The sequence below is a fragment of the Barbus barbus genome, assembly GCF_936440315.1.
Source record: "Barbus barbus genome assembly, chromosome: 13".
In the NCBI taxonomy this organism is placed as follows: domain Eukaryota; kingdom Metazoa; phylum Chordata; class Actinopteri; order Cypriniformes; family Cyprinidae; genus Barbus; species Barbus barbus.
In genome coordinates, this window is record NC_136741.1 from 11,143,904 (window position 1) to 11,157,081 (window position 13,178).

General features: G+C 38.7%; 1 protein-coding gene across 1 annotated transcript in view; it reads right to left on the minus strand.

The window, feature by feature from the left end:
• Positions 1 to 13,178, minus strand: part of LOC306878677 (envoplakin-like) — a 32,208-nt gene that overhangs the window by 3,874 nt on the left and 15,156 nt on the right. The window contains exons 13-21 of the mRNA XM_079431156.1: positions 11,975 to 12,072; positions 4,529 to 4,701; positions 3,998 to 4,176; positions 3,655 to 3,793; positions 3,087 to 3,280; positions 2,802 to 2,952; positions 2,628 to 2,711; positions 1,313 to 1,420; positions 1,138 to 1,230 (exon numbers count right to left, since the gene is read on the minus strand). Coding sequence (XP_079287282.1) covers positions 1,138 to 1,230; positions 1,313 to 1,420; positions 2,628 to 2,711; positions 2,802 to 2,952; positions 3,087 to 3,280; positions 3,655 to 3,793; positions 3,998 to 4,176; positions 4,529 to 4,701; positions 11,975 to 12,072 — 1,219 coding nt within the window. The remainder of the gene's footprint in view (positions 1 to 1,137; positions 1,231 to 1,312; positions 1,421 to 2,627; positions 2,712 to 2,801; positions 2,953 to 3,086; positions 3,281 to 3,654; positions 3,794 to 3,997; positions 4,177 to 4,528; positions 4,702 to 11,974; positions 12,073 to 13,178) is intronic.

Sequence of the window (13,178 nt, forward strand, 5' to 3'; positions counted from 1 at the left end):
TTTACTTTTCATAACAAAGATAAAATGGATTTTAAAGGGGTCATCGGATGCCTATTTTACACAAGTTGATATGATTCTTTAGGGTCTTAATGAAAAGTCTATAACATACTTTGATTAAAATTTCTCAATAGTAGTGTAAAAAACACCTCCTTTACCCTGTCAAAATCCGCTCTGTTTTCAGCATGCCATTTTTTTGTCCATGTTGCTTTAAATGCTAGTGAGCTCTGCTGACTCCACCCCTCTTTCGTAGAGTGACGAGCAGACCATAGATATGTGTAGATTCCCTATTCGACCACTCCAGATACGTTGACGCGTCAGCCATCTCGCATTCGCCATAATAATCAATGAATATTCAAAGATATACGAGCGTATAACTTGCTGTGGTAGATGCACACAGTCAATGCGCTCAAAGATTCGCAGACCGTTCCAAAAATGGCGGATGGCTTGCGTATCGCGGCCCACAGAAACAGTCCATAATGAGGCATCTAGGTATATATATATATGGAGCATACTAAACTTCAGCCGTGAAACTGGCTAACTAGCATATTATTAGGAAAGGCGATTTGCAAAGATTCATAAAAACCCTTATACTCACTTCTTCTGTTGATAAAGCTGGATCACGAATGATTTGTGCGAACATAGATGCATTTATGTAGATTGGGGATTGGCGCATTCACTTCAAAGCGAAAGTAACGTTAACCTTCTGCGTGTGTCTTCAGCTGTCGGGAGTAAATGATGACTGCTGTATTCATTATTACATCCAACAACAAAACACCTCAATCGCTTAATCTGAGAAATCTTGTCTTCCCCTGCACCGGAGGCAGACAGCTCTCCGCTCACTCAGGGCGGGTCTAAGGTAAGACGGTCTTGTCAATCAACTATCGCGCGGGGGGGGGGGACTGGTCTGTACAGAACTACGTCATTCTGACAGGGGTCTCAGAACAGCCTGATTTGAGAAATCCACTGGGTGGATTTTTATCATTATAGGATGGATGTGTACCCACACTTCCAACACACATTTTTGTTCAAACAACTTGTAAAGTGAATTTTGCATCCAATGACCCCTTTAATATAACATGATACAAATGATCCCTTCTGATCACTGGTAAACTACGAAAATGTTGATAACATTTGCACCTCAGCCATGATGGACTTTGCTAAATTCATCTGGTTGAGTAATTGTTCACTTTCAGCGGCTGTCTCAGCATAATGGTTTGTAAGATCCTTCTCCTGTAGTACAATAAATTAAAGAATTAAGTATTTGATTGATATTAGGAATTTTATGTCATGTTTTACATTTTAGATATCTTACCTGTTTTGCAACAGAGCTAGCTAGGGTGGAGGTGTGAAGTCTTTTAGCATCTATCGCAGGTATGTCATCAAGAGCAGCTTTGTACTTAACACAATTCATGTCATATTCCTGCCCAAAATAAATACAGTATACAATTTAATAACATGGTTTAATCCAAAAAAATTGTACACCCTTTTCACATTTTTATTATGACAGTGTTTTAGTGCGATGGTAAAATAAAAATAAAAAAACATTTACATTACGAGATCAAAGTCAGAGTATTTTGACAAAAAGGTGAAAATTATGAGAATAAAGTCATAGCAATGTGAAATTAAATTCATATTTTGAAAAATTCAGAATTATTAAAGTCAGTATTTTGAGAATAAAGTCAAAATTACGAGTCATAGCAATACAAGATTAACGTCACAAAATTTTGAGAATATAGTATATTGTGTGAATAGCTTTAATAATTAATGTGAAAATTCCAACTACTCTGCAAAGAAAAATGTCTGTGGCATGCAACCTTTCATTTGTCACATGTATTTAACATTAAAGGGGAATTTTCACATTAAGTTTATATATGCAATATATGTGACCCTGGACCACAAAACCATTCTTAAGTCGCTGGGGTATATTTGTAGCAATAGCCAAAATACATTGTATGGATCAAAATTATCGATTTTTCTTTTATGCCAAAAATCATTAGGATATTAAGTAAAGATCATGTTTCATGAAGATATTTTGTACATTTCTTACCGTAAATATATCAAAGCTTTAGTAATATGCATTGCTAAGAACTTAATTTGAACAACTTTAAAGGCGATTTTCTCAATATTTCGATTTTTCTGATTCAGCTTTCAGATGATGTATAAATCTCAATTTCGAAAAATTGACACTTAAGACTGGTTTTGTGGTCCAGGGTCACACATACTTCTCAAAATATTATGTTGATTAATCTTGTATTGCTACAAATTTATTCTTGTAATTTTTACTTCATTCTCAAAATACTACTATTTTAATTTCATAATGTTAGAACTTTATTCTCAAAATATTACCACTTTAATCTCATAATGCTACAACTTTATACTCAAAATATTAATTTAATAATGCTTCAATTTAAAATAATTATCTAAAAATATTCACTTTAATCTCACAACTTTATTCTCATAATTTTGACCTTATTCTCAAAATATAACTATAAACTCTTAATCATAGATTTATTTTTTCATGGCAATAAAACTCTGTTATAGTTTTATAACCCCATATAAATAAAAATGTATATTTGGCGTGTAATTCTGGATTAAGACATTTACTGTAGCACAAATATTTAACTTACTTTGAGAGCATTCTGGAGATCCTTGGAGAGATCAACCACCCTGTCCATGTCATCGCCTTTCCTCTGTATATCCTCTATCACCCTCTTTTGAGTAAAAGAATATCACATTGAGAATTGTACTGTTTTTTTCTATCATTTATTTTTGTGTCATCTGATATAGTCTACAAATCTAACCTTCTGAGAGTTCTGCTTTGCATTGATTTGAGTCAAATCATCTGTGGGATTAACCTTGTTGTTAGGTAGATTATATAAGAAGGAGCTTAGTGATTGGCTCACATTCTGGAAGTCCTGGTGTTTTGTGTTAGCCTCTTGCAAAAGCCTCTCTCTAAGGAAATTTAAAGACATTTTTAAGACAACATGTTAATACTGAAGCAACAACAACTTTAAACAGTTTAGATTAAAATATTATTTTAGATTAATGCCTTTTTACATACATTATTTACCATGAGTAGAATTTACCTTTCATTCAGCTGGTTGCTCAAATTGGCATATCGGCTCTGAAGATTCTTCACTTCTGCTTCCTGTCTGCGTATATCAGGACAGTACTCCTGGTAACCCTGCTGAAGTGAACTGCATAATTTCTTAAGTGCCTCTAGGTCCTCGCTAAGCTTTTGCATCTCACTTTGAGTTCCAGCAATATCTTTTCGCAAACCCTGGATGAAAGACAGGATATTTTATTAGTATGCATAAGATTTGAGCATTTGTTATGTACCATGGCATTACCTGAGATGCAGTTTCCAAAACCAAATAACTTTGTTCGAAGGCAATATACACAGGTCCCAAATATTTTATATAACTTTTTTGAGTGTTTTTACCCTCAAAAAAAAAGATTTATTTATATATATATGTATATGTGTGTGTGTGTGTGTGTGTGTGTATGTGTGTATGTATTTATTTTTTTAATATTTCAATATTTTAATGTCATAGCTGTGGTTATGTAGCTCAGGTAAATGATTCACAGAAAAGGAAGACATGAAGTTGTAATGGGAATACATCCTACTAAATTAAGAATGAAGTATGTCTTTACCTGAATCTCCTGTGTACGGATTTGAATGGCATTAGGTTTGTCTGGGATCGCACCATCATCACTGAGCTGTTTCTCAAATCCTAAAACAGTGCTGTCCATCTTCCTCAGCTGTCTCTCCAATACCATAGAAGCATTTGCTCTAATGTTAAAAAGAGGCAACAGAGTTACATTTGCATTTACATTTAGTCATTTAGCAGACACTTTTTTTCCAAAGCGACTTACGGAAGCAATCAAAATCAACAACAGAACAATGATATGCAAGTGCTATAACAAGTCTCAGCTTGAGTTGAAACATCTAGAATTATATTATTTCCTATATTAATACATTTGTAATTATACATACTTTTTTCCGTAGAGATCAATGAGAGCAGCTAGACTGTCTTGTTTGTTTTTGGCATCACTGAGTTTTTGAGGTAGAGTGGAAGAGGTTGGCCCATTAATGTCCTTTGAAAGTAGAGGTTCCAGATCCTTTTGGGCTGCAGCCCTCTTTTTTTCCAACTGCTGGAGAGCTGCAGTTGTTTTCTGTTTAGAGAATAATAATTTCAAATAATGTTAAACATGGTGACTTTGTTCCACTGACTATTTTTCTTTCAAAAACATTGCTTTAGAGCAGTGGTTTTCAACTCTGTTCCTGAGGCCCCCCAACACTGCACATTTTGAATGTCTTCTTTGTCTGACACATCCATTTCAGGCCTTGGAGTCTCTAGTAATGTGCTGATTACCTGAATCAGATGCGTTTGATTGAACAGGGTTGAGAACCACTGCTTTAGAGATTAAGGTTGACAGCCATGAAATCAACCTTATATCAGTTATATTGCAAGCCATAATTTTTAATGCTGTTTACCTCTAGTTAGATATCTAAAGCATGTCTCACCTCTTGCTCCTTCAGACGTTTAGTGAGGTCTGTGGCAGGATCAGTGCGGTTCAGTGGGGCTCTTAGACTGCTCAAAGTGTCCATCTCAACTTGAGATAGATCTTTATCCATTTGGTTTAGGCGGCTAGCTAGCTCTGCAGCTTTAGAGTTCTCCTCAGCTCTTGGAGCAGGAACTACAAAAATATGACAAAAAAATAAATAAATATATGTACAGTATATATGTATGTATAAAAATGACAAAATTGCTCTGTTGGCTGTGGAGTCAAGACATATACAAGTATGATTAAAAGATGAATATGAGACAAAATTACAGAATGTCACAATTTATTATTGGGTGATTCAACACACAGATGTTTTACCAGCTAAGAAGTTCAGCACTTTTAGAGTTTCATCCCTCTATCTGATGTGAGCATAAGTATTGGAACAGTTGCCTCACAGGTCTTTCTAAGTGATCAGCTGTGTCCTGTTGCATTAATTCTTCAGATATTAAAAGCAGGGAACGTGTCGTATCAGCTATATCCATTACTTCTGCATTCTGAATCTTGCATTCGATGATGACACACACAAACCAGGATGAAGATGAGGGAGCTGACTTTGAGAGAAAAGCAAGCAATTTGGATGCTAAAAGAAAAGAGGAAGTCAATTAGAGCTATAGCAAAAACAAAGGGCATGGAGAAATCAAGAGTTTGGAAACCACCAGCGCCACCAGCAACCAACAACAACCTGATCGGCTGAGAAAACAACAGTAGTTGATGACAGATAAATCATAAAAGCTGTGAAAATGAACCCTACAAGACGTGTCTGTAAAATCACCAACAAATTCCAGAAAGCTGGGGTGATGCTCTGACAATCTACTGTCCTCAGGAGGCTTTGACACTGAATTACAGATGCTACACAGCAAGATGCAAACCTCTGACCAGCATCAAAAATAAAAAGGCAAGATTAGAGTTTGCAAAAAAGCACAAAGGTGAGCCAGAAGAGTTTTGGAACTGTGTTTATGGACCGATGAGACAAAGATGAACCTTTATCTAAGTGATGGGAAAGCAAAAATGTGGAGATAAAAGGGAACTGCAAATGATCCTAAGCATACAGCCTCATCTATGGAGGTGGTGTCGTGGCATGAGTATGCATGGCTGCCTCTGGAACAGGCCCTCTCAACTTTACTGATGACTTAATCTATGATGACAGTAGCAGAATGAATTTGGATGGGTACAAAACCATCTGGCCTACCAATATTCAAGAAATCAGGACAATGACCCAAAACACCCTGCCAGTTCAGTCAAGGAATTTATAAGGGCAAAGAAATGGAAAGTCTTAGATTGCCCAACTAAATATCAAGTCTTTTTCCCTTTAATCTATGTTAATTCTATCTGTTCCAATACTTTTGGTAACATGAAAAATGGGTGGGCTCAAACAAAAGGTGCTATCTTCTAAGTTGTGTATCAGATCCAGATGAAAATACCTGTAAATAAAAGCTGAAATGTTAATCTCTCATCTCATATTCATCTTTTGATGTCAAACCCAAATGTTTACAGTCTACAGCAAAAATAAAAGACTTGGCCTTACTGTTCCAATACTTTGAGGTCACTGTATATTTTGCTATTGTATTGTGGAGTGACACTTTCATAAACTTTTCTATGCTCCTCTGATTAGGCTATATAATGGTAAATATTGCAATATCATAGCACAACAACAGCGATCAGCAATAACGATAAGCCTAATACTCAAAATAAAAATAATAACGTCATATAGATCATAACACAATCTTGGAGGTAAGAGGTGGATTATCCTTCACCTGAAATATTTGTCTTTTCATTCTGAAATGTGAGGCAAATGTTGGATCATAATAAATAGAAACCACAGTTTCCACAAATCTCTTCACTCGATTGGGATGTTCTCTTTTATTCTGGACAGCAAGGGCAGTGACTGTAACATCGATCGTATTTTGCAGAATTAAACACGTATTTATACTGATTTCATCAGACTCCGAAAATTCTTCAAAAAAAAACATACTGTAGTTGCAACACTTGCATCATCAGAACTCTCATTGGCCGTTTACGAATACCATATGAATGAATGAGAAGTGCCATAAACTGAATCCCACCTGTCGCAAAAAGTCTGTGACTTCTCTTATAAAACTGCATTTTTTTTTTGTGTAAACTGTAAAAATAGTTCAATCCAAAAGCAGTGGTGTATTGTAACGAAGTAATAATACTTTGTTACAGTACTTAAGTATTTTGGGGATTTTGGGACACTTTACTTGAGTTTTTATATTTCAGCCAACTTTTACTTTTACTCCGATCCATTTCCCCGAAGCATATTCTTTACTTACTACAAAATAGTCAGAAGTCATAAGAACGCAGACTACAGGAAAGCAGGTTTGACGAATCAGTGGTCTGGCGCTTGTAAATTACACTAAACAAGTGTGCGCACAACCGCTGATAATTCATTTTCCACTCAAGTCGAGTCTGGGGTGTGCGATATACAGTATATCTTCTGCAGTAATATGGTAAGTGTTGTTGTAATAGGTTGACGCTTCCTGGCCAGGATATCTATATTGCCTAAAATATCCCAATAGGAATGAATCAACTTTTTGAACGAATCGGTTGAATAAATGATTCAGTGATTCACTCATTAACACAGTCAAATGCTTTTCTGAATGAATCAGCCGTTTGAATGAATCAGTTGAATCTCAGTGACTCACTCATCAACAGTCACTTGCTGTGGTTTTCATTTCACATTTTGACTATTTTTTTTCATGTCTAAATATTTTAAATATCAGTATTCAATGTTTTATGTTAAGAACAAAACATAGGCCTATTTATGCATCTGTAACTGCTGGTTAAATGCCTCCATGTCCCCTCTGAGATACATAAACTGTGTAAATACATCTAAATGCTATTTCAGATGCAGATTCCAGATTCTTATGTTGGAATGAAAGACACTAAGTACCATGTGAAGTGCTTCTTATTCATACCCAAAAATACAAAATGGAAGAAAGAGTTAAAACTGAACACAATCTTGCTACTCAAGCTGTGTATGAGCATTTTTTATATTTATTTGCTGCTTTTCCATTTTGCATTTACTTGTACTTTTACTTTCAATACTTAAGTACGTTTAAGACTTTAAAAATGCTTTTCGTACTTAAGTACAATAAATATCACATACTTTAAGACTTTTACTCAAGTAATACTCTAAACGGTGACTTCAACTTCTACCAAAGTCTGGTAAGGTATCTGTACTTTTACTTGAATATGGCTTTCAGGTACTTTATATACCAAGTTATACCAAGATGGCGCCGAGCATGGCAACCGTGTTGCGAGCTCCAAGAAAACTCTGCAGTTTTTCTTATGTTTCTTATGTTTTATTTGTTATTTTGTTGTTTCACGTGTTAGATGTTGTCAGTATAACTGTCTACGATAGACACACGCTTTTAAACATTGGTTCCTTCGTCGCGCAACGCAAACCGGACTTTGAGTTCCTGAACGCCGGCGCCTTGTTTACAGACACCGCATCAGAGCCCTTTGTCTGGGCCGCACGATCGCGACCGAGGAAACGCCGCCGGAAAAGGGGGAAGAGAGCCGGCGTCCTTGTCAGACTCAGACGTCGTCCCCTCCGACCTCCTCTCCCAACTATTTTGCTGGCTAACGTTCAGTCACTGGACAACAAACTCTGTGAACTGCGGGCACGCGTCTCATACCAACGGGAAACAAGGGACTGCTGCATTATTTGCCTCACAGAAACCTGGATGTCTGCAGTGGTTCCAGACTCAGCCATCGAGCTTACGGGGTTCTCCGTGCACCGCTCGGACAGAACGAAAGAGCTCACAGGGAAAAACAGAGGTGGGGGCGTCTGTTTCTTTATCAACAACTCGTGGTGTGATGAAAGGAACCTACACTCTATTAAATCCTCCTGCTCCCCTGATCTGGAATTTCATATGCTTCTGTGTCGACCATTCTGGCTACCGAGGGAATTTACAGCGATCATAATCACAGCTGTTTACATTCCCCCTCAAGCCAACACAGACCAGGCACTCAAGGAACTGTATGGGAATATAAGCGAGCAGGAAACCGCGTACCCAGACTTCAACAAAGCCAACTTCAGAACAATAGCTCCAAAATACTTTCAACACATCACCATCAACACGCGTGGTGATCGTGTACTTGACCACTGCTACTCTCCATTCCGGGACGCCTACAAATCGCTCCCCCGCCCACCTTTAGGCAAATCGGATCACACTTCCGTTCTGCTCCTGCCTGCTTATAGGCAGAAACTGAAACGAGAAGCACCCGCCCTCAGGACAATTCAATGCTGGTCGGACCAATCAGACGCTATACTACAGGACTGTTTTGACACGTGGCAGCGTCTGATGACGACATAGAGGCGTACTCAGATACTGTAACGTGTTTCATCAGGAAGTGTGTAGAGGATGTAGTACCGACAAAAACAATCCGCATCTACCCCAACCAAAAACCGTGGATTAACAGCGATGTTCGAGCAGCCTTGTCAGCGCGGACATCTGCCTTTAAATCCGGAAACTCTGATGATCACAAACAAGCCAGTTACGATCTCAGGAAATCAATCAAAGCTGCCAAACGACAATATAAAAACAAAGTTGAAGAACAATTCAAAACCAACAACGCAAGAAGCATGTGGCAGGGTATCAATAACATCACAGATTTCAGAGGGAATAAACCAGCTACTGTGAACATTGCCGCCTCTGTACCGGACGAACTTAATCACTTTTATGCTCGTTTCGAGGCTCACAACACCGCCCACACAGAGCGCGCTCCCGCGGCTGTAGCGGAAGAGGCGAGCGCACTTTCCTTTTCTGTCGCAGATGTAACCCGATCCTTCCGACGGGTGAACATCCGCAAGGCTGTGGGTCCCGATGGCATCCCAGGCCGTGTGCTCCGAGCATGCGCATTCCAACTGGCCGGGGTTTTCACAGACATTTTTAACCTTTCCCTCTCTCTGTCTGTGGTCCCCTCATGCTTCAAAAAATCCACCATTGTGCCCATACCAAAGAAAAATAAAATCACATGCTTGAATGACTGGAGGCCCATTGCTCTGACACCCATCTTCAGCAAGTACTTTGAGAAACTCATCAGAGACTACATCTGCTCTGTGCTGCCTGACTCACTGGATCCCCTACAATTTGCATATCGCAGAAACCGTTCCACAGACGATGCTATTGCCTTCACCCTGCACACTGCTCTCTCCCACCTGGAAAATAAGAACACCTATGTGAGAATGCTGTTTGTGGACTACAGCTCAGCATTCAATACCATAGTGCCTGCCACACTGGTTGAGAAGCTCCAGACTCTGGGACTAAACGGATCTCTGTGCAGCTGGATCCTGGACTTCCTGACAGGCAGATGTCAGGTGGTCAGAATGGGCAACAACACTTCATCCCCGCTGACCCTCAACACTGGTGCTCCTCAGGGCTGCGTCCTCAGCCCACTCCTGTACTCCCTGTACACACATGACTGTACAGCAACACACAGCTCCAACGTCATCGTCAAATTCGCTGACGACACAACGGTGATAGGCCTGATCACTGACAACGATGAGACGGCCTACAGAGAGGAGGTGAGAACCCTGACTAAATGGTGTCAAGAGAACCACCTCTCACTCAACATCGACAAGACCAAGGAGCTGGTGGTGGATTTCAGGAGACAGAGCAGAGAACACACACCCATCACCATCGACATGACACCTGTGGAGCGAGTAAACAGCTTCAAATTCCTCGGTGTTCACATCACTGAGGATCTCACATGGTCCGCTCACACAGATGCAGTACTGAAGAAGACACACCAACGCCTCTTCTTCCTGAGACGGCTGAGGAAGTTTGGAATGAGCCCCAGCATCCTCAGATCATTCTACACCTGCACTGTGGAGAGCATCCTGACCGGCTGCATCACCGCCTGGTTTGTAAACAGCACTGCTGGCAACCGCAAAGCTCTGCAAAGGGTCGTGCGAACTGCCCGTCACATTGTTGGAGGTGAGCTTCCCTCCCTCCAGGACATCTACACCAGGCGGTGTATAAAGAAAGCCCGGAGGATCATCAATGACTCCAGCCACCCGTCCCACAGACTGCTCTCTCTGCTGCCCTCAGGAAGACGTCTCCGCAGCATCCGATCCCGCACTAGCCGACTGAGGGATAGCTTTTTTCCTCAGGCTATCAGGCTAATGAACAGTAAAAACTAATACACCCTACAGCACACTCCCACTTTACAATATACCACGCACTGCACTTTAATTCCAATACAGTTCAAACTGGACTACCAGTACACTACTGCACAAATACAACAATCTTTTTGCCAGCACTGGATACCATCCAATGCACATCCATGACATTTGCACATCCGGTTTATATATAATCTGCTGCATCTTCGCATATTACTGTGTGTATATAACGTAGAATGTGTACTACATACTGTGTATAATGTTGTATCGGTAACTGTATGTCTGTCTAATAGTACACTGTGTGTACTGAGTATATGTATGTGTATATTACACATTGTCATCTGTATAAGTCTGTACGTATGTATGGTAATGTCTATATGTAAATTGTTTCTGCACTGTCTGGAGCACGCTCTCAAGAATTTCACTCACGAAGGCACATGTGCTGTGGTGATGTGACAATAAAAGTGATTTGATTTGATTTGATTTGATACCACTGTCCAAAAGTATTGTTTAGTGTAAAACATGTCGTAGATTAGCAGATAGGCTGTCAATTCATTAAATGATGAGCTGTTTCCTCTAAAAAGCTGTTCATTCAGCGTAGTGAAGCCTCTCCTCCATTGACATCCATTAAAAAAAAAGTACTTTCCCACGTACTGTCAGACCAGAAGTGTTAGCATTAGCTGTTACGCTTTTTCGGGAATTAGGGAATTTAGAGGGCTAAAATTACTTGGCTTTTTGTTTGTTATTTTGGCCTCATCGGCTCCTGACGAATTGTTCTCATTAAAATACTGTTCATTCGTTTTTCAAAACTCCTCTGTGTCCTCGTACTTTTTCATGTTGCGCCTTTACGCCTAGATGGGGCGTAACACTTATAAAAGCCCAGAAGTTTTTCGTCGGGTGTCTTTTTTAATTATATGATGTCATTATGTTGCTGTCTTGCAGCCAGCCAAACGTGGCATTGCTGATCGTCGTTCTGAGTATCGATACATCTGCCCTTTTCGGGGAACACGAGAGTAATCTTAGAGAACTTAATCCAGATATTTTAATCTAATACGCAAATTCGTTTGAAGAACCAAATTAGCCAGAGATCAGTTATCACGATTAGAAGATCTGGCATCTTTCAAATCATCTCAGATGTATTAAGCAAGGTACGAAGAATGGACCCCTGCTGTGAATAGCTTTGTTTACATTCATTGTTTTTATTCAATCTCAATCTTCACAGCGCTGAACAGTTTGATGTAGAAATTAGTTAATTACCTGGAGTCTGTGAAACAGAGGCCTTTGATGGTTGATTGTTCAGCGAAGTTCTCAAAGCAGACCGCCTTTTCTTTAGGTCTTCCAACTCTTTGCCAAGCCTGCTTATACAAACACAAATTATTATTAGTTCTTCTTGGTCTCTGAAGGTTTCACTCATTAGACATTAGCATACTCTAAGGATTCACTACGTTTTTCAATGTTTTTGGAGTACAGCTGAGTGAATATTATAATATTATGGATATTATTGTGATAATTGAATAATCAATATGATATACTGATGTAATATAATTGCTATTATAATTATAATAAAATTGTTGAAAATTAAGATGAATTTGCTAAAGATGGCACTAATATAATATGCAATTTCCCTCTTCCTTCAAATTAGTCAAGAATTGCTTATGTGTTCCAGAAACTAGTTCCCCTTCTGAAAGAGTTTTTTAGGTAACACTTTACAATACTGTTTCTTACTTACTGCATAACTACTAAGGAATTATTGAAGAACTAACAGGTAATTATTCATTAACTACTGTTAACTACTAAGGAAGATGTGTTAACTAATAATTTTATGATTGTGTTAAGTAACAGTTAGCTAATCAATAACTATGTATTCTGTCATACCTCCTGAAGAACTACTATTAATTAACAACTAGTTAAGGTTCAAGAAAAATAACTATGAAATAACTACTGAACAGTTATACGGAAATACTCACTATGATGATGAGGTTATGGCCCACAAATCAAGTACTTGAGTAAAAGTACAGATACCCCAATAAAATGTTACTCCAGTAAAATTATAAGTATGCCTATTCATTTTCAAAATTACTTGAGTAAAAGGACAAGTACAAAGTACTACTACAGTAGCAACTTTGTTACAGTCCACCACTACTATTATTAGCCTATAATGGAAATGAAATATACATTTTGTTTGCTGCACACACAAAAGGACTCATTACTTTAAATGCACATACATTTTTGCCTGTATGGTAAATAATTGCTTTGTGCGCATGTTCTGTAGGAAATCTGCTTTGGAAAGGAACCACAACTCCACTGTCTTGCCATAACTATCTAAGTTACTACAGATACACTCTGTAAAATGGTGGTTTGTTTATTTATTTATTTACCGAAACACTGGGATGAAGCTGTTGGGTCATTTTAGTTTTTTAGTCTTGCGTAGTTTTTGTGTTGTGTTAACGCCTAAACCACC